Source organism: Chiroxiphia lanceolata, chromosome 13 (genome assembly GCF_009829145.1).
Source record: "Chiroxiphia lanceolata isolate bChiLan1 chromosome 13, bChiLan1.pri, whole genome shotgun sequence".
Lineage (NCBI taxonomy): Eukaryota > Metazoa > Chordata > Aves > Passeriformes > Pipridae > Chiroxiphia > Chiroxiphia lanceolata.
Window position 1 is genome coordinate 12,430,010 of NC_045649.1, and position 23,615 is coordinate 12,453,624.

The window sequence follows — 23,615 nt, forward strand, 5'->3', positions numbered from 1 at the left end:
TACCATGAGCTCCTCACTGACCCTTCCTTGGCCTGAGCTCTCTGGTTCAGCAGCACCTGTGATGAGATGGTCACAGGAAGTACAGGAAAAAAAATAGATCAAATATATCAAGTAATTTATATCTCTGGGTACTTTCTAATAAAGGTGTCAGATTTTAAACTTGCCTTGTTTTAGCTCGCTTGAAATGAGCTTGTTTCCCTTCTTAGGACACATGGAAGAAATTTGTGAATCCGTAGAGTTCTGTGGATTCTAGCCCAAAAACACTAACTAGATGCTTTAAGATGATTATTTGGAGGAATAAATCTTTGATTTTTGCAGAGGATTCTGTCTTAAATGATAATTTTTTTTTTTTGAGTGAAGTTGTGGTTTATAAAATATATTATTTTAACTATATTAAAAATAGATAGTAAGCTTTTGCTTTCATTAATGTGTTAATGTCAATCTCTGTGATTTTAGCTCATATCTCCACTGTGAGTGGGCCACAGAACAACAGCTTTTAAAGGATAAAAGAATCCAGCAGAAAATAAAGCGATTCAAACTAAGGAAAGCACAGAGAGCTCACTTTTTTGCAGATGTGAGTATAAATATAAATTAAATAAGCTCTTTTGTTTCCTTGTAAAATTGTGATCAGTAGTTTGCTTTTAAATGAAACAGATGATTGTTAAGAAATAAAAATGAGCCACTGGGGCTGGGGTTTTGGTTACAGCAGGAGATGGGTTGTTTAACATAATTTTAAAAGCAAGTCTTCTGGAGTCAATGAACTAACTTGACTTACATGGTTTAAAATTGGAATTGGCTGAGCAGCTACTTAGAAGTGATAAGGAGGGAAGGACTTTGTTAGTATGTTTGTTTCTCTGTGACTTACCCACGACAGCACTTCATCCCCAAATGACTGTGTTTTCTGTTCTGATGTCAAATCCCAGAGATTGTTGCCAGAGAGAATAAAGTGGTGGTGTGGAGGGGGTGTGTGTGTGGATTTTAAGGTGCGTGCAAAAGCTTCAGTAGTTTCCAGCTACCAAATTTGTTTTGTGTATGATGAGAGAGCAAGTCTTAGCAAATACCAGCTTTTTTTTTGCCTTTCTAATGATTTTATTAATCTTGCACTGCAGATGGAAGAGGAACCTTTTAATCCTGACTATGTTGAAGTAGACCGGGTATTAGAAGTATCTCTTTGTGAAGACAAAGACACTGGTGAGGTAAATATACCTTAAAGCAAGTCAAGAAGATACACCTTCAAATTTGACAGTTGTAATTTTATCAGATTTCAGAGTAACACTTCAATGATTTTACATCTCCTAGACAATTGATGAGCAAAGGCTGATTGTTGATTAAGGCTATTGGAATAACCATGATACTTATTCTGCTCTTGTAGATAGCAAAATGAGCAGACTTTTACCCAGTGCTTTCTGCATCAATCTTCCTAAAGCAAGGTTGAGGGTTAGAATGACTTTTCATTTTATGCAGCAGATCTGTCATTATTACACATTTAGAAAAAATGTGTTGTCATAAGACTTTTTCTCGTGCCTCTTTATTTGATTTTGAAATATTTATGCACTGAATCTAAATAAGATAATCTGCTTTGGTTACATCTTTTTTGACTTTTCCTAAATTTTTATATAAGTTGCCCAGCAAGGCTGTCAAACTTTCTGTTTTGTTGTGAAGACCTCTGGTTTAGGAACTCTCTAAAGCGCTTTGGTTTAGGCCTAGGTAGCCTGATTTGGAGATGGGGGGCAATGTTCTGGGTGGTGCCTTTGTAGTTACTTCTGCCAACCTGCCCCATTTCCACAAATATCATAATTTATCTTTCCTGAGACTTAAGATTTACTTGTGGGTAAGTGGAATTGAAAAGTACTCCAGGGGTCTACAACAAATGGCAGAGTCTGAGAAGCCAAGGATAAGTAGGTAAATAACAGGAATCTACACTGAACATTCGGAAAAGTGTCAAAGTATGTTTTTGCTTCCAGCTCTCTTGTGAGCAAGCTACTCAAATAGTAAGGCATATTAACAGTCTGTATACTAAATTAAAAACTGATAACATTCAGAATTTTCTTCTGCAGCCTGTTATTTACTATTTAGTAAAATGGTGTTCGTTGCCATATGAAGACAGTACGTGGGAGCTGAAAGAAGATGTAGATCAAGCAAAAATAGAAGAATTTGAACAATTGCAAGCTTCCAGGCCTGACTCAAGGAGATTGGTAAAATTATATCTAATTTACTTGTCTGTCTTGGGAAATTTGATTTTGTTTTCCCAACTTTAAACTTTTGTGTTAAAACATAAGGCTTATCGACATTTTGTATAAAGGATCTGTGTGCCTTGGTACCTAGGAATAATAATATACTCAGGTAGGCATGTAAATATTATATAAATATTTATATTTATATAAATATATATAAATATTCTCATTAAGTTGTTACTCTTTAAAAAAATAAAGATTTTTGCTTAGGAAAAATTATGAAGTGCTATGACTTTCTAACTGAGCAATGAGCCACACATTGAAAGTGGCTGTCACAGAATCTGAGTACCTTTAAGATGAGGAGAAACCAGAATTAAGTATTGACATCCTTTTATAGAAAACAGAGATAAGTCTTGTGCTTCAGCACTGAAGGAAATTGGCAAATGAGATTTGTCAAACAGATTCTGTAATTACTTCCTGCTTTTATTTTTCTTGTTATCAATAAAGGGCTGGCTGAAAGGAAAAAAAAACACGTGTAATAAGGAAATGTGTTTTATCTTTAAATTATCAACCTTCTGTCTCCTAGAGCAGGAGAAAGCAAAATAGTTCTATTTCAAGTCTTGTATGTCATTGTCAGAGTAGGACATGTGTCCTGCGTGGTGTAGTACAACACTTGTTCTAACTTCTTTTACATAACTAAATATGCACAGTGTTTTAATTTGTAGGCTTTGGGGTTTATTTTAATGGTTTTTCCATCTACAGATAATGACAGTAGTCACGATTAACATCATCATATTATATTGAGTTCATTTTTGTAGTATTTATTTAAAATCCTGACATTTTGGCATGTGGGAACAAGAGCTTTTATACCTCTGTTACCATATTTGGCTTTGAGAGAAAAAGATGATTAAAGCGCAACTGTACAACTGACAGTCATTTCAGCATCAGCAACAAGTATTTTCTGCTTCAGGCTCCAGCAGCTACAAGAAATTATTTGCTGACTGCAGCCCTGTGAGCAGGAGCGTGGCTGCTCCGGGTGTGGGGGAGTGGACAGATGGCAGCTGGTGGGTGAGGGGAGGAGGGACAGCTACTGCTGGGCCCAGACCTGGTGTCAGGTGATGCTGACGCTGGCAGTGAGGAGATATAAAATTCAAATCTAAAATTCAGAGCTGCCAGATAAGGCCACATGAGTCTAGAGTGAAAGCAAGCTTTTATAAATGCTGAGAAATGAAGGAGGGGCTGGGAGGGGGAAGTACAGCTGATCAGAAAAGCTCGAACTAAAATTATTTCACTTGCATATGTGAGTTTGTTCACATTGGGATGCAGAAGTTTTCAGAAGAGAGGTTTTTTTCTGCTACAATCATACCTAGTATCAGTCAAACACTTCATGATTTCACTACTAAATTGCCTGCTAAGCTTAAGGCCAAGCTGTTGAGGCTCCAGGCTTGGGAACCAGTGGGTTTGTGTATATGTATATATTTTTATAAGTAGCCTCTCGGCTTTCCTTTAGCTTTCTAGGGACATTAGGATGATACACCTTGGTACTGTTAGTCTGTTTTGTCATGTCCTTGGTATCATGACCCTATGTATGCTGGTGCTGTTTTTCATCTCATGTCTTGGTGGAATCGATTCAGGGAACTAAACCACTCACAAGTTTACTTTTCTGTATTCCTGCCTTTGCCTTCCCAGCTTGGCCAACTGTGAGATCCAGTGATCAGCAGTGACCAGGGCAAGTGCAGAAAGGAAAGGGCAAGATCAGAGTAGCTTAGTATAGATGCCCAGACTACTTCAGGAGAAGAGCATCAGTGTCCAGAGTTACTTAGAGTTCAGGGACGTTGGTGATCCCAAATACTCAGTTGGCTCTGTTGTAGGGCAGCTGTTCTTGGAGCTGCCAAAGTGAAACTTTGTGTAGTCTTGAAGTTTCTTATATAAATGAATTAGTGTGTCAAATTATCCATGCCAAACTGTTTATATTCTTAGTTTTAGAAACCAGTTGCTGTATTTTATCATAATGTAGTCTTAAATAATTTTAGAAGTTGTGATTCATATAGACAAATAAATACAAATTACAGGTTTCTGAAGACTATTAATTAGTAAGGAATGTTAGAACTGACACCTTCCTGCTTTTAAGGTTTAATAAGAACATTCTAAATCGAAAGTGATACACTCACTAAACAGTGGGGTTAGATATTTTGGAAGAATAAAGCATTTATCTTTCCCTTAAAGGACCGACCGCCTCCAAGCTCCTGGAAGAAGATAGAACAGTCCAGGGAATACAAAAATGGCAATCAGCTCAGGGAATATCAACTGGAAGGACTTAACTGGCTCCTATTCAACTGGTACAATAGGTATATGCATGGAATATTTTTTAATGTAGATTTTAAACAAATTGAGTGAATCACTGTTACTGAGGATGATTATTGTTTTAACTAAAACAGTGACTTCTAGGAGATCTGCATTAATTTCTAGCATTTTTGTCAAGGTGAACGTGTGTGTAGGAAATCTGCTTAATTTGAATTGTTTTAATTAGGGCAAATGTAGTCCCGAAAGAACACTTCTGGAATATATTTTTCTAGGAGAACTTCATGGAACATTCCATTCTCAGGTTTTGCCAGTGCTAAACATGATGCAAAGCTTGTGGTTTCGTGTACTGAGCTTTCTTTCACCATAACCAGGGAGTATTTGCAAAGATCTTTTTACAGTGCCTCGGTTTTGACTGTTGTTGTAAACTGATATATTTGAGTTTAGCTTTTATAGATTGTCCATTTGAGTAACAGCTTTAGTGTCTGTACTTTCTTTGATGCTAGTGACAAAGAAATATTTTTTTACTTTCAGGCGAAATTGCATTTTAGCAGATGAAATGGGTCTTGGCAAAACCATCCAGTCCATTACATTCCTCTATGAAATCCTCCTGACTGGTATAAGGGGGCCTTTCCTGATCATAGCTCCGCTTTCCACTATAACAAACTGGGAGCGGGAATTTCGCACGTGGACTGACCTGAACGTTGTGGTGTACCATGGCAGTATGATCAGCAGGCAGATGATCCAGCAGTATGAGATGTACTTCAGGGACTCCCAGGTATTGTAAAGTCACTTGTATGCAATAACTAACCCGAAACCTGTTTCAGGTGGGAGTAAGGAGAGGTGTGCTTTACATTATCTGTGTGTTTATCTTAGTGAAAGTCATCTTATATACCCTGATGTTTCATAGGAGCATCTTTAACAAATGCTTACTGAGTAAATTTAGTGGAAGTGTTTGCAGCAAGATGTGTTGTTTCACTGTGCTGAGTAATTCTGCAATTGAATAGCGATGACGCTGATGCTCTTGTGGAGATTAAAGTGTACACAGATGGTTGCTGTTGAGTCCTGAATTTGAAGAGCAGGGAGAAAAAAAGTATCACTGATTAAGCTCTTACCTTTATGTAGCTGTTGATTTCCTTTTGCTAGTGTTAACTGTACAGTTTGCTTTTGAATCTGAAATACATAACATTAAATGACATGAAAAAAATTGAAAACTGTTTTTAAAAAGGGATTTTTTGCCTTTTCTATATATTGTGCATGAACAATTTTTAAATTGTGATATTTCTATGAAATTGATAAAGCTGAGAACTTTTTATTAAGTAGTGCTAAATATTAAAATGACATTTTGTTTCTGTAGTGAATTATTGTATACTGCCTTACTGAAGGCCTCACATACTCTCCTTGTCAAACCAATGGAGTAAGCTGGATAAAAAGTTCTCATTTAGTTCTCAGGTGATATTTTGAATACTTACTGTATGACTGCTGTGTTAATGTCATGTGTTTTGATTGACTGACTGCAGGATTTTTCCTGTCAGTCTTTCTGATTTTTCTCAGGGTTAAAAATGGGATTTTATCTACATGCACATTTTGAAACAGTTCTATTAGATGGTTATATCTGTAATTGAAAAGTGGTTAAACTTTTACTGTTGGTTAGATAATGTTGCATTTGTGTCTGTGGATAATTACTCATTAGTATTAATTAGAGAGTTACAGAGATCTAATAAATGTGTATGGGATGACTGAACAATTTATAATGTAAAATCTGATGTGTGGCTCTTGAGAAAATTTCAGCAACAAAATCTGTAAATTGAATAGATGAGAAGTAATGTAACAAATTTGGTGTGTTGATGAATCTCTAGGGCCGTATTGTTCGAGGTACCTACAGGTTCCAGGCCATTATCACAACTTTTGAAATGATTCTTGGTGGGTGTCCAGAATTAAATGCAATTGAGTGGCGCTGCGTTATTATTGATGAAGCTCACAGGCTGAAGAACAAAAACTGCAAACTCTTGGAAGGACTAAAATTAATGAACCTTGTGAGTAACTACAGTTCCCTTTGGGGGTTTGATTTTAGCAGTTTAGTATGATAATAAATAAAAACAATTGCTTTGCATGCCAGAAAAGACCTCTCAAGCAGCCTTTCTCAGGAGATAACTGTTCCTGATACTCTTCAAACGTATGTGGGTTTGATAGCTGATGGTGGTATATATACTTTTGGTAAAACAAAATATGGCAAGTTCTAACTGTTGGCACGATCTATTTCTGATGATACTATTCCATTGTTTGTTTTGATTAGGGGAAAAAATTTCATTTAAAATTTGCTTTAGTTTTTGTGCAACGTTTTGTTCAGTAATTGATGTTTAAAAAACTGGAAAGTATTTTAAGCAAGTTATTTACCAATAAAAACAAGCAAGAAGTAGAATTTCAAACAGACTTGTTGCCTAGTCCGGTAGTTAAGGTTTTATTTGATACAGTGCAAGATTTTTAAAAGTAGATACTACCATGTATCCTGAGGCTTTTGGTGCATTACTACAAGATGCACCATGACTAGTTTGGCAATTTTTTTTACTTCATTATTACTTTCCTGCATGTTCTCAGAAGTAATTATAATTCTTTGTGATACATGCTTAGTGTATATTTTCCACACTATAGAGAGGGAGGATTGTAAATGTTTGAATATTTGCCTGAATATTACAGGCAAATTTGAAGTGTTCAGTCCATTTTTTTCATTAGAGATGTAGAAAGAGAGAATTTAAAGAAAAGCTAATAGGAAATACTTACTGGTGGTTTTTAATAAATCAGTTTCTCTGTATTACCTGTGTACTTAGTGACACTCAGAACTGGTGTTTTCAGGTTGCGATGCTCAGACTTAAGACAAAAATTTTTGCAAATGGGTGCAGATAAAGTTATGCAAGTTTTGTTTCCTTTTGTAGGAGCATAAAGTGCTGTTAACAGGTACCCCACTGCAGAACACAGTAGAAGAACTATTTAGCCTCCTTCATTTTCTTGAACCACTGCGTTTTCCTGCTGAATCTACATTCATGCAAGAATTTGGAGACCTTAAAACAGAGGAACAGGTATAACTTCATTTTGAGCTTTAGTGTTTAAGAGTGACTTCCTTGAAGGAAAAATCTTTGTTCTAGTTAGTAGCCAGATAGTAACTGTTACTGCTCCTCACCCCCCATTCAATCTCCCCACATCACCTGTGAGTTCTTCTGTCATGTAATTTCTCTAAACTGTCTGGACAGTAGCAGTAAGCTAAGTATAATATTGGATATCAGCAAATTATTTTTACTTTTCTATGTCAGTTTTTTTAATTTGGGAAGTAAATACTGAGAATAATAGAAATTGAGGTTTTCTGGCTTTGTAGAGAGTTTTTGTAGACAAATGTTAAAGATACTTTTTTGTTGTTTTGGAGTGCATACATTAAAAAATTCTTTAGTAGTTTGGGGTTAAAAATAAGGCTGTATCCCATGTGGAAATTTTTTCATGTAAGTCCACCAAAAAAAAAGTGACATGTAGTTGAAAAACTTTTAATTTAACTACACTATTACTTTTTTGTGTCTGTACAAACTGTTGTATTTCATTTAGGTTCAGAAACTACAAGCAATCCTGAAACCCATGATGCTCAGGAGATTAAAGGAAGATGTAGAAAAAAAGCTGGCTCCTAAGGAGGAAACTATAATTGAAGTAGAACTAACTAATATCCAGAAGAAATATTACCGAGCTATTTTGGAGAAAAATTTTGCTTTCTTATCCAAAGGAGCAGGGCAAGCTAATGTACCCAATCTGGTTAACACTATGATGGAACTCAGAAAGTGTTGTAATCACCCTTATCTTATCAAAGGTAAACACTTTTTTTACTTTTATTCAAAATATGTAAGAACTTCTGTAATAATTCTTTAGTGTTTTCATCTGACTTTCCAAGGGTTGCATTAGGTGGAAGCGTTTTTTTGATAGATACAAGATGGAGTTGCCTGAAATGTGAACCTTTTTTGTAGGATTTCACAGAATATTTAGAAGCAATTTTCCCATTGAAATGGTACCTCTCTTTAAAAGCAGCATGAAGAACAACTTTTAGATATAACTTTTTAAATTAATGCTTCTTGCAGGTGATATGATCTGTCAGTCTTCATTGCTTTTCTCACTTACAACTAACTGATGTTCTTCCTGACTTGCAAGAAAACACACTTTAAACTTCTAAAGTTTTGGCTGTGATTTCAGAAGAAGTATTCAGAATACTGGGTTTTTAAAGACTCATGTCCCATTTAAAATACCACAAAGACAAAAGAACTTGTGCGTTTTTTAGTTGTTTTTTTACACAATACTTGTGAACAAGTATTTCAATTTTTGCAATTTGGAGGAGGGGGTTTCACCTCCTTCTAGGTGTTTTTTCTTTGGTGTTCTGCTTAAAAACTTCAGACTTGTTTTCAAAGCCCATAGAAATAGATGTTCTTGTTTAAGTTTCAGATCCATTCAGAACTATGCTCTGTCTCCATCCATGGCTAGTAGGGGATATTTAGGATACAAGCACTGATTTTGGTAACTTAGTCTTGTATGTATGTGGAGATATTTGTGTAGATACACCTGTGGGTATGGAATATATTCTTATATAGGTGCTGAAGAGAAGATCCTTGGAGAGTTTAAAGAAACATACAGCCCGAGTGCTCCTGACTTCCACCTGCAAGCAATGATCCAGTCTGCTGGGAAATTGGTTCTTATTGACAAGCTTCTTCCAAAAATGAAAGCAGGAGGCCACAAGGTCCTTATCTTCTCTCAAATGGTGCGTTGCCTCGATATTTTGGAGGATTACCTTATACACAAAAGGTAAGATGTTTCATTTTCTGTATCCTGTAGTATGTTGTTCTCGGTGGGCATATCTGTGAATGTTAGTGCAGGATTAATGATAGCAGCACACCAAAACTGGGAATTCTGTTTTCTTTTTTGCTTATCAGTGTGTAGCTTGTGTTCTGTGATCATTTATTCACCAACCAATTAAAAACTTCAGAGAAAAAACTAGAGAGAGGTTGTTGAGTAAACCATGTGCCTTCAGTTTGTTACTTTTTCCATTAAACATTCAATTATGTATGTTTATACTTTTTCTGTTGAAAACCAAGTAGGTTCAAGCTCAGTGTAGCTTGCCCAAACCCCAGGAAGCATTGAATGTGTTCTTTATCTATATGATGTTGAACTTGGACCAGACAGGGTCCAAGATGCAGCTCCTTGCTTCCAACAGAATATAAGCACAAAATGGTAAACAACTGGAAGTTTGTTTTTTATTAACGTAAAAGTACAAATGTTCTTCCTATCTTTCCTAAGTTTTGACTGCTTTGAATTTTGCAGCAGAACTGAACTGCCAGCTGTAAACCAGCTCCTTGGGTTGGCTTTTGCCATCCCATATAATAGCACCCTTTGATTATACTATTCACTCCGTGGAAGCTAAATGTTTATATGAGTATGTGACTAAAATACATAACCTTAGTTACAGCTGGTAGTTACTGTGTCAACCTGAAAACCTATAAGAAGGCATAATTCTGGTTGTTTTACTAGTGCGTGGGTTGGAATGTCCATACTGCTTTGAAATGTGTAGTTGTCAGTGAACTACATTATAGTAACACAGAGTTAACATGTTGAAAAATACAAATTATTAATAATGTCAGCCTTCCTGCAGTGGATACTGGAATGTATATTGAATATTAGATTATTTTAATACCTCTTTTTGTGATAGTTTTATATTAAAGCTATTTGTTTGAACTGAGAACTCAAGTTTCTATGTTTCATTTTAAAGATCAATTTTAACTTCATAGTAGCTGTTACAATTCAGTATGTAAAATTTTCTGTAACGTTCTAGCATTTAAACTAGTCAGTCATACCTACAGGTAGAGTCTTTTGAAATCCATAGAAGCTGCCATTTGGTTAGAAATGTTAGAGTGCACACATGATCAGACTTGGTGCTTAATGAAATTCAGGACTGAAAGAGATGGCTGCCTGCCAAAATAGATGCCTGTGGTCCTGTGGATTATCTGCTGTGCCATGTTATAGTTGATTAGAAGAAAAATGGTTGTGGGGCTTTCTGACTACTAGATACACATTCAGCATCTTACTCAGTTTACAACATACAGGAGTATTTGCTCCCCTTTTAAGCATTTTAGTTTCAAAGGAGTCTTTCTGATTTTCAGATGTAACAAATGACAGTTTTACTTCAGGCTTTTAAATTTGCTGGGTTTAGTCTTGGAAGCCTTGATAAAGACTGTTAGAGGTGCTGTCAGGTCATTTTTGTTCCATTTCTCTTAATCTTTACAGAATCAATATGCAGTTTGTCCAATGACAGCTCACCAAGTTCTGCTTTCTGCTGATTATTTGGGTACTCCTAATGTGTTCAATTTGGTACATAATACAAGAGTACACTGTCTTGCTTCTGTGACCCTAGGCAGGGATCCAAGGATAATAGCATGTGAAAAACTTGCGAGTGTCCACAAAGGACTTCAGGTTATGATGTGTTTTAATGCAACCAAGTGCCATGGTAGTACATGGTTTTGGTATGTATAGTCAGGTACTTGCTTTAGCAGACAAAGTTCAGAAGAACTTGTCTCAAAATGCTCAGCATTTGGACTTGCTGATGTGTATTAGTACTACAGATGTGCAGGTTCTGACGTGATCCACTGCTAAACGAAGTTAGTCTACGTCACTTTTACTCACTGTAAGGAATAAACATGCAAGCAGGAGATCTGTTCTAGTCGCCCTTTAAATTATAAAAGAATGTGTCCCAGTTTGTGTGTGTGTGTCTGGCAATCTGCAGGTACCTGTATGAACGGATTGACGGGCGGGTACGAGGCAATCTCAGACAAGCCGCCATCGACCGCTTCAGCAAACCCGACTCGGATCGCTTCGTCTTCCTCCTCTGCACCAGAGCTGGGGGTTTGGGCATCAACTTGACTGCAGCAGACACATGTATAATTTTTGATTCTGACTGGAATCCCCAGAATGATCTGCAGGTGAATTCCTTTGAGCATGATACGTTTTGAATACTGTGTGTTTTGAGCATATGTGATTTTAAAATGTTCGTGGTTTTTTTTAAGGCATGTGTTGAAAGTTTTTGGATTAATGCTTTCTACTTGGGTAGGAGAGGTTTCATTTTGGTTGGATTCTAACTTTTTCTTTCAAATTGATTACTCTTGAAAAATAGAACACAGGTAGAGTCAGTGAGTTGGTAAAACCCTTAAGATTTGATGACACTCTGAAACTGGGGGCTATTTTTGCATATACTGACTAACACAGCTTATGTAAATAGAGGTGTTCAGCTAAAGCATAATACATAGAAAAGGATTAATATGTATTAAGAAAGAGTGAATTAATCAAATGTAGGAATTAGATGCTGAAACAGTCAATTCTCAAGTCACAACTCCTTTACCGTTTGTATCTCGAGATCAGATAATTTATGAGCTAGCATGTCTTTTTACCTGGTGTTACTGCAAGGGCAATACCATTCAGGAGCATTCATCACAGACTGTTCATCTGCATTTTACTTGCTACACTGTTTTCAGAAAACTTCGCAATGTGAGAAACGTCTGGTAGCTTCCATTTACTTAAATGTGTATTGACTCCTTTTGAGTTCATGCTCTTGTTTTTCAAATTGTGCTACAACAGAATGAGTTCCTAAAAAGAATAGTATCTTATTCCTACATAAGTCTAAACTCTTACTGCCATTCTCCCTCCCTTCAAAAGGCTCAAGCCCGATGTCACAGGATTGGTCAGAACAAAGCAGTGAAAGTTTACAGACTGATAACACGGAATTCCTATGAGAGAGAGATGTTTGACAGAGCAAGTCTGAAACTGGGACTGGATAAGGCTGTCCTGCAGAGTATGAGTGGAAGAGAAAACAGTGTTGGTGGTGTATGTAGATTTATTTCTTGAAATAACCTTCCTTTAGCTTTTGAAATCATATGGGAATTACCTCAAATTACAGAAGCTACCATTTTTACATTTTTCAGTCATTTGCCTCTCCATTCTGTTTTCTGATGTGGACTAGCAATATAACTGACATAATTTTTAATGTAGTCAGTTACTGTGATAAATGTTTCACTATTTCTTGCCTCTTAAGGTTCAAGAGTTAAAACATGGAGAAAAGTTTCTCTTTGTTTCCTTGTATCTTCTCATATTAATATAATGTGTGACTTTAAGGGAAGATTTACGTCTAGTATGAATAGGTAATTTTTTTAAACATGCTCATCATGATATTGAGAATAGCCAAAACAAAAAAGAGGCATACTTGTAAAAATGTGCTCTGTAACCACATAATAAATTTTTATTTCAATTGTCAACTACACTTTTCTCTTAGCCTTTAAATCATAAAGTGCAGTTAGGTTGCAGAAACATGGGAAAGAGAAAAAGAAAAGACTTGGGGACTTTTTTTTTTCTTGACTGTCTGACAAACATGATTTAATTTGCTCAGATCCAGCAACTCTCCAAAAAAGAAATAGAAGACTTGCTTCGAAGAGGTGCATATGGTGCCATTATGGATGAAGAAGATGAAGGCTCTAAATTCTGTGAGGAAGACATTGACCAAATTCTGCAGCGTCGTACTAAAACCATCACAATTGAATCAGAAGGGAGAGGCTCCACATTTGCCAAGGTGCAGAACAGAAGTTGTTCTGTGACAGTATAAGCTGTAAATGTAACTGAGTGTTGTAGAGCTTATGCCTTTTTTTTTTAAGTTACATTTACTTCTGTTTAATGGGGGGGGTGTTAGGTATGTTTTTTGGGTTCTTGCATCTGTGTGTTTGTTAAACATGTGTTTATTTTAAACATGCCCATAGCAAAATAAGATTTGCACATGCAGATTTTGTAAATGGCAGATGCAAAGAGCATGCTTGAGCAAAGATGAGTAATGGATATGTGCTGCTTTTGAAAAGGCTGGATTTTGTGTGAGGTGTAAAGAGCTGCATTAAAAAAATGTTTAAACAAATTTCTTCATAGATCCATTTGTATTCAGATACATAAAGAGTAGAGGACACATCTATCTATGACAATAATTAATAAGATTAAAAATTCTTAATTTGTGTAGGCTTATTATAAAAATGCCTACACAGAGGAAATAGTTTGAACCTTGGGCTTTTTTGGTAAGAGTTGGAAACCTCCTAAAATAGCAGGAGGTAGAGAGTACATATATGTACATGGGAAGGGGGCTGAGAGTGTAAAATATCAAGCAGTATAAGTGAGCTTGGAGCGTGGGCACTTCAGGAATGCAGTTGTGACAATTCCAAAAGAAAAAAAAAAAGGCAAAGCAAAAGGAAAACTTTTAAAATATAACTAATATGCATTTATATTCTTAAATAGTAGTATTTATAAATATTATTTATTTATATGCTTATTTAGGCCCTCTTATATCTTGCTGATTATGGCTTAAATAAGACGTAGACTTCTAAAGAAGATCATCATCACTGCCTTTTTATCAGAAGAGTTAGAAATTTTTATATATATTTACTCTTTTCCCAAATGCGGTGTATCGGGGTTTTTTAAATGCCTTCTGAAATTAAGCTCATTCCATGCACTCAAGCTTTGATTGTTGGCAGCTTAAACGCCCCTTTGAAATTTCCCTCAAGCGAGTGCTTTTGCATGAGATGAAATCCCCAAATGCTGATAAGCCTCTTCAAAAGGTTCTTTTTTCTTCCATTCGAGTAATTTAGATTCAGACTTAGAAGCAGAAGAGTCTTGCTGCTTAATGTTCTTCTCTCCTGATGGTGCATAGAAGTTCATTAGATTTTTCTGATATATTATGGATCTGATTTTTAAAAATTAAGGGGGAGGAGAACTTTTGAGTTGCATTGCAGTTTAAGTAACTTCTAAAGTCGTAACAGCTGCTTGGGAGATTTTTGATGAAATAAGGTCATGCATTCTTCACAGCACTGAGGCAAACTCTACATTTTGATGTGTGCTGTTAGTAAGATTTAGTTTTATTTATTACAGGCTAGTTTTGTTGCGTCTGGAAACAGGACTGATATTTCACTAGATGACCCCAACTTCTGGCAGAAATGGGCCAAAAAAGCAGAAATAGATATTGATGCCATCAGTGGTAGAGTAAGTACTTTTCTTTTTTAATGTGTGTTTTTCCAAGTATGTGCTTGCTGTTGAATTATGAAATAGCAGGTGTAGGATTTCTGGTGCTTTTTGATTAATATTTCAACAAATCAGACTTTTTGTGCTGGGTGATTTGTGCCTGCTGATAGCTGTATTATTTCATATTTCCCTGCTCTCCCAAAAAAGTTTGGCAGTCTTTGATTTTTGTCAAAGCCCTGGAAATCGTTGAAAGTGTGGAATTATTCTGCTTGCCCCATTTCTCTGTCTGTAAATCCTGGGCTGGAATCTGCAAAATAACTGTATAAATTTTATATGGAATGATATAAATTACAAATTGTATGTGGAAGTTGTGTCCTGTACCTGAAAACATTCCTGTGCATTCAATGCAGAAAGGTTTCAGTGCCCCTTTTTGCTCACAGAGGCTGCAGTGTAGTCTAAGTATTGAGGTCTGAGGAGATATTCAGTGTTGTTTATAATGTATTGGTATTATGGTATTAAACTAATTTTTTTTTAATTACCTTAAATACCACAACATTTTTTACTTGCTTTGGGCTTTCACTGTGATGTCTTCACACAATACCTGTTAATGACATAGGAATTGTTTCTGAACTGAAGCCATCTGCTTGAGCAAAACTTACCAGCTGTTTCTCATAAGGTTTGTGTGAAATTTTGCAGAACAGCCTGGTTATTGATACCCCAAGAATCAGGAAACAAACACGGCCCTTCAGTGCTACAAAAGATGAACTGGCTGAGTTGTCTGAAGTGGAGAGTGAGGGCGAAGAGAAACCCAAACTCCGCAGGCCCTGTGACCGTTCCAACGGATATGGAAGAACCGAGTGCTTTCGGGTGGAAAAGAACTTGCTGGTCTATGGGTATGGTTGTACATCCTTCTGCATTCTAGGAAGTCTCTAAGAAGTATTTTTTTTCCATGTTGTATATAAAGTTGTATAGAAGTTACTTGTAACTATATATTGGCAATAACCTGGTGTGTATATACAGAGAATTTATTTAGAACAGAAATTTATTGTGCACCTTGTATAAATCTGGCAATTTGCAATTAAAGAAACATTAATGAAGAAAGGTGAAAATCTTTCTTCAGATGGGATTATAGCATTTAGCACGGGCACTACAGGAGTCTCTCTGATATCGTTACAGTAAGTGCTGCAGGCAGGCTCAAAACTCCTTAAATAAAAAATACCTGAAATAAAGGCTTGGTAGGTAACTTGATTTTCATAACTGCAGAACATCTTGCGCTTCTGTGAGGCACAAATAGGAACTGAAAACGTAACCAGTTATTTTAAGCATACTGAAATCATATGTGTTGATTTGGAAATCAAATCTTAGGTCTTCTCTCACCCATCTTATAAGAAAAATAACTGCATTCTTGCCAATATGAGTTCCCATCAGTTTTGTATCTTAGAAGTCTAAAACAATCATCTGTGTGTGTTTTTAAACAGGCGCTTTTTGTTTAAAACTCGGTTTTACACAGATGGAGTTTTGTTGCAAATGTTACTTTCTTATTTCCACTCAGTAACTTGAGCTGAAGGAAAAAGGTTGAAAGCTGAGTGTTTTACAGAGAAATTCCATTTGTAAGAGAAGTCTGCAGGCTACCTCAGTGTTCCACTTCCAAGTGCTGATTTATGTTTCACTTTACACTAGGTGGGGTCGATGGAGAGAAATTCTCTCCCACGGTCGCTTCAAGAGGCAGCTGAATGAACAGGATGTGGAGATAATTTGCCGAGCACTGTTGGCCTATTGTCTTGTTCACTACAGAGGGGATGAGAAAATAAAAAGTTTTATATGGGATCTTATTACTCCAACAGAGGATGGGCAAACACGAGAGTTACAGAATCACCTTGGTAAGGACTTAACGTGTTTCTGCAGTTAAGTAGCTTCACATATGTGTGCCTGTGGTACTGGGATGGAAACAGCTAAAAACCCTCTCTGAATGCATCCTACTTGAAATAAATGGAATTTATTTCAGATACACAATTCAACTGATGGGCGAAGAACTGTCATTTCTGCTTTGCTTTGGGTTTGGTGGCTTACCCAAATGGATTGGTATAGTCTGTGCAAGCTTTCATTTTGTTTCAGTTCACAAGAGCATATTCTGTTTCACAGTAGGTGACAGACAACACACTCCTCTCTCTTTCTCCCTCTCCTACATTGTCCTTAGCTGGTGATATGTACTCCAGAGGTGCTCTGAGAGACAAAAAGGCTCATATCCAGAGACTGTGACGCTGGTGTTTTTTCTGCATGACAGGTCACAGTACTGGTATAGCATGTAGGAACTGTAAGTATCATGGGCATATATACCTATACCTTTAATATTTTACATTATTTAGGTTTATCAGCCCCTGTACCTAGAGGAAGAAAAGGAAAAAAAGTGAAGACCCAGGCTAGCACTTTTGATATACACAAAGCTGAATGGCTTCGAAAATACAATCCAGAACATCTCTTGCAAGATGAAGGATACAAAAAGCACATAAAACACCATTGCAACAAGTAAGCAGTGGCTGAATTGTGAATGTATTTCAATTTTTTTTTAAATATTATTTTTTCTTCTAATTTCTCATTTTCTTAAAAGGCTTTAAAATACTTGTGGCACTACGAAGAAACTAGTTTTAATGGTGTTAGCTTGATTAGAATAAATAGGTTGCAGTGTATTAGGAGGTGAACGGATGATTTCACGTGTAAAATAATTGTTATAATTTTTAAAGAAACACTGTATTTGTAGAGAGAGAGATCTCTTGCTAGCATGTCTGGGTTGCCTTGCCAGCAACCAAAGAACTAAGGAGTGGGAGTGCTTAGCAAAGAAAGTTAAAGCACTGAAGTTGTTGCTGTGTGTTTCCCTGGCATGTTTTCCAGGCTTCTGAGGATCTGAGTTACCAGCTTGTTGGAAGCTCAGTCATGGCCATGAATGAGCTTGTTCTAGATAAATCTTTTTTCTGTAGCTTAACTTGTCATAATCTGCTTGGGCACCTCATACAGCTGTAGTCAAGAATTGAGGTCAAGCATGGAGAAGCCATTGGGGTCATGCACCAAATTCTGACTGAGAAGGAATGAATGTAAAGGTGATGTGGAAGATGTTGATTGTCAGCCCATTTGATCCTTTCTAAGGGCATGTTCTAAGCAGGAAAAGGCAAACAGCAGTTTGTTCCTAGCAGTAGTTTATGAAGCAAGTGAAGAGTATTCTACTGACCCTCGTCTTTAGGATCTAAAAGAACTTTGGCATTGAAACAATTTGTAAATGTGATGACGATAAAAACTGTTAGGTGTCCTGAATTGGAGATTCTCTCCCCTTAAAACTGAAGGAAATATATTTTAGGAAAATGACTTGAAATCTCTGTGATATTACAACAGACAAAACAAAAACATCCACAAGGATTGAAAGCTTTTAGAGTGCTAATATTTTTATTTCTCTTTTTTCTTTGTGTAGAGTCTTACTTCGAGTAAGAATGCTGTATTACTTAAAACAAGAAGTCATTGGTAATGAATTCCAAAAGGTGTTTGATGGAACTGATGCCAGGTGAACTATAGAGAGTATTTTTGCTTCTTTATTTCAAATGTCAGATGAAAATTCAGGAATTTTCCAAGACCTAAATAAGAAATGTTAAAACTAAATATTTTTATCTTTAGTCTGTGAGGAACAGGTTTTTGTTTACCAAACACTTTTTATGAACTTGTCATGAGGAAGTCCTGATTTCTGTTTGAGTCTAGCTGTATAATGTAAAATAAGTCAAATAGACTGAAAAAGTGGAAGATAGAATTCTATACTTTACAGTCTAATTGGCAGGTATTTCCGTTCTCTTTATGCATGCTTTTGGTTATGTGCTGTGTACTCTGCTAATTTTTTTTTTATTTCATTTTTTTAATGCAAATATTGCTGTATGTAAATTCTTCAACTCACGGCTACAAAAGCTTGTGGCGGATAGAAAGTTGTAATTTGATTCAGAAATGTTTGTGGAAGAACAGTCCCTCTCATGCTATTAAACACAAACACAGATAATGCTTGGTTTGCAAAGTTATGCAAGCACGGACTCCTGGGACTTGGCAGAGTTCACTGAGAGGAAGAATATTGTATTCTGGTTCTGCTTTCATATTCTTTCCCTGTTACTGGGTCTCTGTCAAATACAAAACACCAAGCTGCCTAGGTGTTTTGTGTTGATGGTTTTATTGTATTTGTGGCTTGAAGAGGGAATTTTGAAATCCAACATAGAATAGAAATGTACAAAGAGAATGTAAAAATGTATTTCTTCCTCTGCATATTACTGATATTGGTGTGCTGTTGGTGATTCCCTTTAGTGAAATTGATGTTTGGGTCCCGGAGCCAGATCACTCTGAAGTTCCTGCTGAGTGGTGGGATGCAGAGGCAGATAAATCTCTTTTAATTGGAGTTTTTAAACATGGTGAGTAATATGGATGACTGTGGGGAGTGGAGAAGTACATACATATAAAACCACCCTATACTCAATTTTTATTTTTTTTATAGTTTACTCTCACAGTTGAATTTTTGCCACTTTTTTTTCCTTTATAGGTTATGAAAAATACAACACTATCAGAGCAGACCCAGCGCTGTGCTTCTTGGAAAGGGTTGGCAAGCCAGATGAAAAAGCAGTTGCTGCTGAACAGAGAGCAAATGATTACATGGATGGGTATGAGCACTTGAAAGGGGCATGAATGTTTTGGGGCCTTGAAGCAAGTCTGAATTTATATGCTGTACTTTTATTCTCTTCCTAACTGGTTTTATACTAGTTTGATGTCATTGTTCTGAAGAACACTACTTTGATTTTACTCCCAGAGAGCGGAAGAGTTAGGAACGATATAACAGAACCATTGAAGTTTGGGATTTCACAGTTAGATGAAAAATTCAGCAACTTGGTGTTAACAAGGATTCTACCTTGTGTTGCTGTATCAAAAATATTAAATACTGAAGTGCAAAAACCTTCAGAGGCAGAGTGCTACAGACCTATTGAATTTGATTTCAGGTCAGTCAGCTTGGTCTATTAGTCTTGTGTAGCTAACCAGTGACCCCAGTAGATCAACTTGAGAATTACTAATGACTGCTGAAAGAGAGAACTGCTTTAATTCATCGCCTCATCAGTGAGGTTATCATTTGTGGTCAAAAAGAATATCTTTGAATGAGATAGTGAACTGAGGGGAGCCGGATTCAAGCCAAAGCTACCATGAAATGTTTTCCGTGTTTCAAACAGAAAATTAAATACAGTATATCTCACTAAATTTAAATCAGTTGTACTTAATTGAAAAGAATGTAAAGACTTGTAAAATATTGCTAAGATGTCTTCTTTTGTGTTGATATTTTAACAGGGATGTAGAAGATCCAGAATATAAACCAGCACCAGCAATGTTTAAAGATGACATAGAGGTATTGTAGGCACCTGTTAATAGCTCCTTTTAACACTCATTCACTTAGACACTTTAATACATGTTCACTTAGAATGTAATACTTCCACCTTTTTTTTGAGCAAGTTATTCCATTTTTTTCTGTATTTCTCTTAAGTTGATAAAGCTTACTCTGTGTGTTTCTGCATTTTTTGGGAATGGGAGGGAATTGTTGTACAGTTCTGTTGAATGCCTTGTTAGCCATTTGTCCAAATGATATGTTACTCTTGGTCTTTGTCATATTCATAACTTGTCTGTAAGATGCAAGTTTAACCTAAATCTCTGGAGAGGGCTGTGTTCTAAATTGTGCTTCACTTTCATTTTTCTACAGGATGATGTTTCATCCCCAGGTGATCTAGTAATAGCAGATGGAGGTAAATACATAAAACTTCAAATCTGAGCCAATTGTTTTTGTGTTTTGAATTGTTTCAGTCTCCTGACTCTCAGCTAAAATGTATTTAGATTGCTTAGCGTAGAACTGTAGGCACCAGCAGTGATCAACTTCTTTATTTTTCCTGTGAATTGTTTTTAATGTAGATGGACAAATGATGGAAGGAGACAAAATCTATTGGCCCACTCAGTCTGCCTTAACGACACGTCTTCGCCGCCTCATAACAGCTTATCAACGAACAAGTAAAAACAGGCAGGCCCAGCAGATCCAGCCACCATTCCCCATCCAGACTAGTATGATGCAGCCTCCATATGAAGAAGCTGCACTAAATCCAAAGATGGCTGCAAAGATTGAAAGACAGCAAAGGTATGTGCAGCATGTCAATACACTTTTAAACTGTTCCTTTATATAAAAAAAATACTTAAATAATAACGTGTGAAACAGTGAAGAAAATGACGGGATTTCCCTTTTTTTATTTTTCTTGCTGATCAAGGTGGACGAGAAGAGAAGAAGCTGACTTCTACAGAGTTGTGTCCACGTTTGGAGTGGTGTTTGATCCTGAAAGGGGACGATTTGACTGGACCAAGTTTAGGGCGATGGCTCGACTGCACAAGAAAACTGATGAGAGCTTGGAGAAGTACTTGTATGCGTTCATGTCAATGTGCAGGAGGGTCTGTCGGCTCCCCTCAAAGGAAGGTAGGTGTATATGTTTTTCCTTTTTAAATTTGTGTTGTCAGTGCTTACCTTGAAAAGGATTTTCTTTCATGTGCTGCAAAGTAAAAATGGGGGATTGGGAACTAAGGAAACGTGTTGAGACTAAAATTGAAAGCTTATAATGGGGAGACATATATTAACTCATTAAAGCCATCTACTTGTAGTACTAATTTGCAGTGGGTTTTTGCCAGGTTCTCATCTTTGTTTTGTTTCAATGCAGAACTCGTAGACCCAAACATTTTTATCCAGCCGATTACAGAGGAACGTGCTTCTCGGACCTTGTATCGCATTGAGCTCCTGAGGAAAGTGAGAGAACAGGCTCTTAGACACCCGCAGCTGTTTGAACGACTAAAACTATGCCAGCCAAACCCAGACTTACCTGTCTGGTGGGAATGTGGGACTCATGACAGGGATTTACTTATTGGAGCTGCTAAACATGGAGTTAGCAGGACAGATTATCATATTCTTCGTGATCCGGAACTCTCATTTATGTCTGCCCAGAGGAACTATAATCAAAACAAAGTGGCACTCTCAAGGACTTCTACTCCGCTCTTGCATCAGTACCAGATGGCATTATCTGCTTCTCCTCTTACACCTCAGTCAAGATTGTCAGATGCTAAAGTGAATGCTTTTGAGGACACAAAAGCTAAAAATGAAAATCTGAAAGAGGACCCTCAGTCTTCTGAAGAGGAATCTATGTCTACAGAGGAGACACAGACAATAATGAAATCTGAGCCTCTGAGTCCCAAAAATGGCACACCAATACAAGTCTCAGACCACAGACCTAGCGTGAAGGCTGAGACAGACAGGCGCATGGTGGCTGCAAGGACAGAGCCTCTCACTCCAAATCCAGCTTCCAAAAAACAGAGAGTCAGCAAAAGGGGATCTGACTCTAGCTCTGACTCAGACTCTGACTCAGATAGATCATCATGTTCTTCCAGGTCATCATCTTCATCCTCTTCATCTTCCTCATCTTGTTCACACTCTCGATCTGGCTCTAGCTCTTCATCATCATCATCTTGTTCTTCAGCATCTTCATCCTCCTCCTCATCGTCCTCCTCATCATCGTCGTCGTCATCATCATCGTCTGAAGAGAGTGATAGTGATGAAGAGGAGGCACAAAAACGTGGTATGTGTGTAGTCTTACTTCTGCGGTGTAACTCGTAAACTGAACAAGTTTATTCTTAATGGAGAAATGTCTAAAAAAGGATATTAAATCCCACAAAAGTAAACTTAAATATTGACACATTTTCTTGATTCCTCCAAGTGAGTTGGAAGAATTTCAGGAATACTGCATTTTCTTTGCTTCATATCAGTGCCTTGGGTGAGGTACTTGGGATGTGTTGACTGATTCCCTAAGCGAGGTTGCTGTGCATGTGGTTCACGTGTGGGAGGAGAGTCGAATGGCCAGTGTTTTCTGGAAATATACTGCATGTGTGTATTCCCTACTACTGTTTCTTTTTCTTCATAAAAAGAGAGATTCTTTTGGTTTCCCTGTTTGTTTTTCCACTCTTGCTCACCTGTCCTCGTAGCTTCCTCATTGTGCTTCCGTGAGACCTGCAAGTTTCCTTCTGTCCAAGCTCTCTAGAGTCATGTCAGCTGCTTTTTATTTATTATGAACTGGAGGTGCCTAAGCAGTGTACTTGCTCTGAAAGTCTTCTCCTAAACTTCACCTAAAAAAGACCTAAAAATAGGTACCTCCTTAGAAAAGACTGAGGTGACGGCGGCACATAGGATCGTGTAACACAGAGACACTTTCAAAAGCTTCAAAGTAGAAGCAAAAAACTCTGATAAATGAAGTGATTTAAAGTTTTTAATAAACCAACCAATCATTATTTAATACATTCTTTACTATTCTGCTATGAAGTATCCTCTACTCTTGCCCCATTGAAACTCAGAATATGAAAAGATTTCTTTAACGTGTGATGCAACTGGTAATAGAGAAGGGAAGAAGATGAAGGTAGGCAGTGGGATTACAGCATAGAGAACCTATTTTTTTCTTCCAATACCTCAGGGAAAAAGGCATTGTGTTAATCAGATGGATCTTCTTGTCCATGGAAATGACAAATGGAAACCATTGAATTAATTTACTGGGGAAATGATTACTGGGCAAGTAAAATGCACTTAAGCAAAATGATTAAGATGCTGCTGCCTGTAGCAGTGGAAGGACATTTTCAGAGGAAGCAGTTGTGTGCAAACATGAAAACGGTGAAAGCAAAGGAATGCCTATATAACACAAATATTTAGATGAGATAATGGATACTATACCATGTGCTACAAGTCCAAATATTAGGCTTGTTTTGTGCCAGCTCCGTCTGTTTAGTCAAGTAATAGTGCCATCCTCAGACTACAGAATCTCATAAATCAGTTGGCCTTTATTTTTGTGGCTATTTTGCTGCAAGTTGGTGTTGAAGAGATTAGTAAATACTGGAAAATTCTCTAAACTTCATCTGCATTTTAATTTTAAGCCCAGCTTTTATTTAATTTGTTAATGATTATAGGCCATTGGCGTATTTTTCACATTTGAAGCATCTTTTAAGGAAGTGCTGAATTCT

The 23,615-nt window shown here is 36.9% G+C and overlaps 1 protein-coding gene across 5 annotated transcripts in view; it reads left to right on the forward strand.

The window, feature by feature from the left end:
• CHD9 (chromodomain helicase DNA binding protein 9) overlaps positions 1-23,615 on the forward strand; it is an 86,191-nt gene that overhangs the window by 50,715 nt on the left and 11,861 nt on the right. For all 5 annotated transcript variants that reach the window (XM_032700755.1, XM_032700757.1, XM_032700756.1 and 2 more), the window contains 24 exons: positions 457-574; positions 1,110-1,196; positions 2,058-2,195; positions 4,401-4,522; positions 5,010-5,253; positions 6,335-6,511; positions 7,409-7,552; positions 8,067-8,322; positions 9,092-9,302; positions 11,275-11,470; positions 12,201-12,368; positions 12,928-13,107; positions 14,442-14,552; positions 15,228-15,424; positions 16,212-16,411; positions 16,898-17,057; positions 17,992-18,081; positions 18,858-18,961; positions 19,090-19,207; positions 19,881-19,938; positions 20,287-20,329; positions 20,493-20,712; positions 20,840-21,042; positions 21,281-22,189. In XM_032700755.1, coding sequence (XP_032556646.1) covers positions 457-574; positions 1,110-1,196; positions 2,058-2,195; positions 4,401-4,522; positions 5,010-5,253; positions 6,335-6,511; positions 7,409-7,552; positions 8,067-8,322; positions 9,092-9,302; positions 11,275-11,470; positions 12,201-12,368; positions 12,928-13,107; positions 14,442-14,552; positions 15,228-15,424; positions 16,212-16,411; positions 16,898-17,057; positions 17,992-18,081; positions 18,858-18,961; positions 19,090-19,207; positions 19,881-19,938; positions 20,287-20,329; positions 20,493-20,712; positions 20,840-21,042; positions 21,281-22,189 — 4,454 coding nt within the window. The remainder of the gene's footprint in view (positions 1-456; positions 575-1,109; positions 1,197-2,057; positions 2,196-4,400; positions 4,523-5,009; positions 5,254-6,334; positions 6,512-7,408; positions 7,553-8,066; positions 8,323-9,091; positions 9,303-11,274; positions 11,471-12,200; positions 12,369-12,927; positions 13,108-14,441; positions 14,553-15,227; positions 15,425-16,211; positions 16,412-16,897; positions 17,058-17,991; positions 18,082-18,857; positions 18,962-19,089; positions 19,208-19,880; positions 19,939-20,286; positions 20,330-20,492; positions 20,713-20,839; positions 21,043-21,280; positions 22,190-23,615) is intronic.